This window comes from Pinus tabuliformis, chromosome 7 (assembly GCF_031772625.1).
Source record: "Pinus tabuliformis cultivar Carrire ecotype Pingquan chromosome 7, CPIR1, whole genome shotgun sequence".
NCBI lineage: Eukaryota > Viridiplantae > Streptophyta > Pinopsida > Pinales > Pinaceae > Pinus > Pinus tabuliformis.
In genome coordinates this window covers 607661180-607667971 of record NC_142293.1, presented here as the reverse complement: position 1 = coordinate 607667971, position 6792 = coordinate 607661180, and the positions used below count along the sequence as shown (strand labels likewise).

General features: G+C 43.3%; 1 protein-coding gene across 1 annotated transcript; it reads left to right on the top strand.

Moving 5' to 3' along the window:
- Nucleotides 1-6129: 6129 nt before the first annotated feature.
- On the top strand, nucleotides 6130-6546 carry LOC149248901 (uncharacterized). Its single transcript, XM_089451368.1, has 2 exons — nucleotides 6130-6267; nucleotides 6370-6546. Exons 1-2 carry the CDS (start codon nucleotides 6130-6132, stop codon nucleotides 6544-6546), a joined length of 315 nt encoding a protein of 104 aa, XP_089307494.1.
- The last annotated feature ends 246 nt before the right edge of the window (nucleotides 6547-6792 follow it).

Genomic DNA, 6792 nt, shown 5'->3' with positions numbered 1-6792 from the left:
GTGATTTATGATTCTTGTTTATGACGATTTCATGTGATTCATGATTTTGATCTATGATGGTTGTGTTTTGAGCTAACTTGATGTGATATTTTTATATATGTTCATTTGGTCAAAGATGCTAGCTTGAATTTTTGTGACAGGAAGTAAATAACATTGCAAGTTTACCTTATTAACGAGCTACCAATGTGGTATGATGTGAATTTATTTATGTTCATTTCAAATATAATGGAAATTATGTGCTTGGTAGAGGAATGCATGAACATGCGTAGTTGGGTTCTTGAAATTGAATGCAAGAACTTGCAACAACAAAAGGAATTGGAAAATGTAGTAGTATGCTGGTAAAGTATTCAGGAGCAGGGCCATTGTGGGACACTAGTACCCAATAGTTTCCATTGATTTCCATGAGCATGCTATGACTGATATGATGGTTTTAAGGCAGGGATATGCCTTGGTTTTTGTATATTTCAATATGTTGGGTAGCAGAGGCCCTGTGTAACAATTGTGGGGCTTTAGATAGGGTAATAATATTGTAAATCTCTGAAATGCGCAGAGCACGAAATGTAATAGGTTAAGTCAAGGGGCTATCCACCCAAAAATAATATAGAATAATAGGAAGTAAGTTGGTCTGTCCATGGTCTGCGGACCATGGGAATGTATAAATAGAGCGAGGCTCTAGGGGTAGAAGGCAGTGAAGTTTTTGATTGGATGTTGATGATTATGGGTTTGTGAAAGCAATATTCTCTGCCTTTGTAAGTCCAAGTCAAGGGTGTTGATAGATAGATAGAGGCTCTTTATCTGTGTTGGCATACCCCTACAGCTGAGTGCACAGGGCGGATCTGGTTGTATTGACGGAAGACATTAATAAAGATAACTTGTTTGCTGAATTATTATGGATCTATTGTATTATGGTTTATGCATCTGTTATATGAGTTTGTATCTTTAAATAATTATCATTGCATGCATTGGGTTTTATTGTTAAATGTTTGCTTAAAGACTGTAACTAGAAGATTAAATCTGTAATAATTTCCTTAATAAGAAAGTACATTTGCACGGATCTACGTGGAAATCTGATAGTAGTATAGAGTGGCGCGATGCCACAGAATAGTTTGCGACCCCTCCAGACCACATCAAGACATCCAAAGGGTGTGAAAACCTGGTTCCAACACCTTAACTTGCTACCTCGAGTGAGACCTCAGTCCGCACTCCACGGGCTATTGCCAAAAGGGCCAGTAGCTGCGGGATTTGTTTGGCTAATCACTCTTCCGAACCTGGGTTAGGGCCCAATAAGCCAACAAATAGTTTCGTTGCCGGGACCGGGATCTGCCTAAGGGGTGTTTAATGCTGGTAGTTTGGAACCCTTTGAAAAAAGAGATTGGAGATTGATTGGATTAGAAGCGGTACGAGTTTGTGGGTGGCCTTAGCACACCTGCGTGCAAACCAGAAGTTTAGCATGGCGAACGCGATTAAGTTACCTTTGTTCAAAGGAATAGGAAGTGAAGATCCAAAATAGTTTTGGTTCGTAGTAAGTGTAAGGACTCTGGACACCACATATCTCCACAATGGTATGATATTGTCCACTTTGGGCCTAAGCCCTCATGGATTTGTTTTGGCTTTACCCCAAAAGGCCTCACACCAATGGAGATATTTGTCCATCCTTATATACCCATGATCCTCCCCACTTCTAGTAAATGTGGGACTTTGGTCGTATACCAAACAATCCTCCCCTTGAACAAAGGACCATCGAGCCTCCCCTCAAACGATTATCCATCCGTCCACTCTCTACCAACCAGGATTCTCTGCTCCAATGCGTTGGAAGCACACGCCTTACATGGAAGCACCACCTGCCTCGAGAGCTTGCTCTATCCCAGGTCAACTCCTCTTCACCGTGTTGGGACCAGGACACGTCCATGAAGAATCCAGAGCACACCGCCTATCTAACCGAGCTCATCCACGGATCCCATCGTGACATTACCGGGGCCCACCACTTTCGTTCGGCATTCCAAGGATTCATCCACTTGGCTAACTTCGGGGCATGGCTCTGATACCACTTGTAAGGACTCTGGACACCACATATGTCCACAATGGTATGATATTGTCCACTTTGGGCCTAAGCCCTCATGGATTTGTTTTTGGCTTTACCCGAAAAGGCCTCACACCAATGGAGATATTTGTCCATCCTTATATACCCATGATCCTCCCCACTTCTAGTCAATGTGGGACTTTGGTCGTATACCCAACAGTAAGGGCAGTGTGGGAAGTGCACGGAGTTATGGACGATAATATTAAAAAGGCTACCCTGGTGAGTGCACTACAAGATCGCGTGCTGACTTGGTATATTAAGCACTCTAGCGATTACCCAACGTGAACATGATGCTCAGAAGTGGCATGGCCACAGGGGAGGATAAAGGGAAACTAGCTAAGGAAGACGCCGAGGTTCGTAAGGAGACATGTCTGGAAGCTAGGAAGAGCTTCACAGAGGTCTCTACCCTAGGTAGTAGGGATCAACCTGAGCCAGAAAGGGATCCCTCGATGCTAACTACCTTCTTAGAGACATGCATGAAATTAGTTTGCAACAATAGGGCGGTTAAAGGCTTACAAGAGTTGATAACTAGGTGTGCCAAATTGGGTGAACCATATGTGGTCCGAAAATTGGGGAAACATGCTTCACATATTAGACAAGAAATGCGATTAATGGCACAAATTAGAGACTATGAGAAGGATCAGATCATTCTGGACTTAGGCTTGGATGCAAACGTGCTACCTAAATAGACTTGGAATGCATGGGAAAGCCCACATTATAATATTTTCCTATTTTATCTTGGATGGCGAACCAACAGAAGATCCTGCCCATGGGAAGACTGCAAGGAATTACCGTAGATATAGAAGGTGTGACCACACAAACGAACTTTGAGGTAATAGAAATCTTGGATGAAAGTATCCCTTGCCCTACATTGTTAGTGATAGATTGGGCCATAGATATGAATGGGGTCATTAATTTAAAGAAGCAGAAAATGATATTTGAGAAGAAGTCACTCCGTGTAGTCATTCTGCTAGACCCGACTGAAGGACCGCGTTACACTGAACCCGTGCACGATGAAAGAAGTGATGATGAACTGGATTGTATCTACAAGATTAGTCCATGCAATCAAGACTGGGTCAATCCAACTGTAGAAGGAAGAATATTTTGGGAGCATTGAGAGTCCTGCACTGCAGATTTAGATGAGGAAGGCAAGCGGTGTCATAATCAGCTGAACGAAGTAACAACATTGAACTGCAATATGATGACTAGGTTGTTGTATTGTGTAAGAGCTCAAGATCGTGAATTGCCGATGTATGATGGGCTGACCATGGTAGATGAATTCTTGACCAAGTTTGAAAGCGCGGTACTAGTGCACTAACGGTTTGATGCGTTAAAATGGGCATTACGCGTGACACCTCCACATTGGTGGGGAACACATGAAGGAACCTTTGAAGACTAGTGTGACTACAGGCGGATGATGTAGATAAGGTTTGGTAAGCCAGAACTATGAATAACGGAAAAGTATGATGGGCGTGATCACCCACGCGTGCATCTTAGTAGATGGACCCAGGTCTATGGAGAAGAGCCTCAACCGAAGTGGGTACACTTATTTTATCATACCCTGGATGTCATCCCAAGGAACTGGTACACTAAAACAGAACTCCGACATGGTACAGGCGAATATGATATCTTGCGCGAAGGGCTTTTATTGACATTTTTATTTGAGGACCAATGGATGGACACTGGTGATGATGCATTGCAAGTTGTGAAGGCCACCATTTTCAAGGTACCACTAGAACTAGAAGAAATAGTGCAGCCCGACTGGTTGTGTCATTTGAGCCAAGCCCTAGAATGTTACAATGTGCAGATAGAAGATGATGAGGACGACCCTAAAAACATCAATATTCCAGAAACAGAGGGGAGTCATGAGGTTCGTGGACCAGCAATCGAGGACCCTGACATCACCGCGCCATTGAAAACAAAACAAGTGAACATTGGTACAGAGGAGGAGCTGAAGTATGCAACGCTTGGGGACTATTGGGATGATGCCATAGTGGAGAAGGTCATCAAGTTATTGCAAGAATATCAAGATTTATTCCTGACCAAAATCACAGAGCTAAAAGGGATCCTCGGTGACCTAGGAATGATGAAGATAACTCTGAAGCTGGACACGAAGCCAGTCAAGCAGTTGCCTTATTTGTTGAATCCAAAATATAAAGCAAAGGTTTGTGAAGAGTTGGACAAAATGCCTACAGCAGGAATAATTGAACCAATGGAGGAATCTGATTGGGTAAGTCCTATGGTTATACAGGAGAAGAAATAGAAGGGAGAGATTTGCATCTGTGTGGATCTCGGGAAGCTCAACAATGCATGTGTTAATGATCCATTCCCGACACCATTTACAGATGAAGTACTAGAAAATGTGGGTGGACAGGAAGCTTACTCATTGATGGATGGTTTCTCGAGGTACCACTAGATCAAGATTGCATCAGAGGATAGGAGTAAAATGACTTTCGCAACCGAATGGGGTTGTTTTCAATACACTATGATGCCCTTTGGACTGAAGAACGTTCTGGCGATATTCTCGCGCATCGTGGTAGCTGCATTTGAGGAATTTATACACAAGTTTTTGGAAGTATATCTTGATTATTGGACCATATTTGGGCTAGTTAAGAAACATACCAAAAGCTTACGGTTAATGCTGGATACATGCCAACGACACTATATTGCACTAAATCTAAAGAAGTGTACTTTCCTCATCATCTTCGAGAACTTGCTCGGCCATGTGGTCTGTAGGCAAGGCGTCATGGTGGACCCGACAAAGATTGCTAGCATACTCAATCTGCAAGTGCCACGAAGTGTCAAGCAGCTATGTGCCACACTAGGACACACTGGTTACTATCGAAAGTCCATTAAGAGCTATGCGTATATCATGGCACCGATGGAACAGTTGTTGAAAAAGGACGCTACTTATTGCTGGAATGAGGAATGTAATAAAAGTCTGGAAATGCTCAAGGAAAAGATGGCATCAGCTCCTATCTTGGTCTTTCAAAAATGGGACATCGAATTTCATGTGCATGTTGATGCGTTGTGTATCACGTTGGGCGCAGTACTCACATAGGAAGGAGCTGAAGGAATTGATCACCCGATTGCGTTCACAAGTTGACAATTGTCCAAAGCTGAGAAGAACTACTCCACTACAGAGTGTAAGGGATTGGCGATGGTATACACACTCTAAAAATACCACCACTATGAGCTCGGGGGACACTTTAAGATGTATACTGATCACTCTGTGCTAAAATACCTAGTGAATAAGCCTGTCTTGGGGAGGTGAATTTGTAGACGGTTGTTATTATTTCAGGAATATTATTTTGAAGTCATCATAAAGTCGAGACATCTAAACACAGGCCCAGATAGCCTGTCCCGAATTAAGAATGGTGAAGAATCCACAAACCTAGAGGAGGGGCTACCTGATGCACAACTCTATGCAGTGTGCATCGCAGATGGCCATTTTGAGGATATCATCCAATTCTTAACCACAGGAACCGCGCCGCAGGATTATTCAGATCAATAGAAGAAAGAACTAGCGATACGCGCAGCAGACTTCACTATCATTGTAGGGCACCTCTACAAAATGGGCAACGATGAAATATTACACCGATATGTACCGAAATTTGAGCGAGGACAGATCCTTATCAAAGCACATGGGGGGGGGGGTTGCAGGAGGACATTATGTAGGATGCACCATATCATAGAAGATTCTTCGCGTAGGAGTATGGTGGCCAACTCTACATCAAGACTCAAAAGCATACTGTCGAGCCTACGACATATGTTAACGGACTGGGAAACCTTCGCGGAGGGATGAAATGTTGCTCAAGCCACAGCTAAAGGTGTAACCATTCGAGAAATGGGAAATCAATTTTGTGGGGCCTATCACACCTCCTGGAAGGATAGGGGTGCGCTATATCATCACCGCGACAGAGTACTTGACCCGATGGGTGGAAGCACAGCTGGTTAAGGACTGCACGACCACTATAGCTGCAAAATTTTTGTTTGAGAATGTGTTAACACGGTTTGGATGTCAAAAAATGCTAATGAGTGACTACGGAATGCACTTCCTGAATGAAACTATCAATGCGCTCACTGAGGAGTTCCAGATATATCATCAACAAAGCACACTATACCATCCCCAAGCAAATGGAATCGTTGAAGCTTTCAACAAGATCTTGGAGATTGCATTGACAAAGGTATGTCATGCGCAGTGGAATGATTGGGATTTATCCATACCTGCTATGTTGTAGGCATATTGAACAATGTGCAAGAAGTTGATGAGCCAGATGCCTTTTCAGTTAGTCTATGGAAAGGAAATCATCATGCCAGTGGAGTACATTGTACCCAGTTTGAAAATAGCAGCAACAACAGGCATGGCAGACTGCGCGACTTTGGAAGAGAGGATAGCACAACTGGAAGAACTTGAGGAGGAACAGTTTTTGGCAAGATTCCATCAGCAGGTACAGAAGCAGTGAGAAAAATATTGGCATGATCGCCATATCAAGATGCGCACGTTCAAAGAAAATGATCTAGTATTACTCTACGACAAAAAGTTCAAGAAATTCCCTGGAAAACTCCAAATGCATTGGTTGGGACCCTATGTAGTCCAAGAAGTCACAGATGGGGGTGTGGTCCATATTGCCATGTTGAATGGAGAGCCTTTCCCAGGCAGAGTAAATGCTAGTCGGCTCAAGCTCTACACAGGAGGGTCGCCCACATGA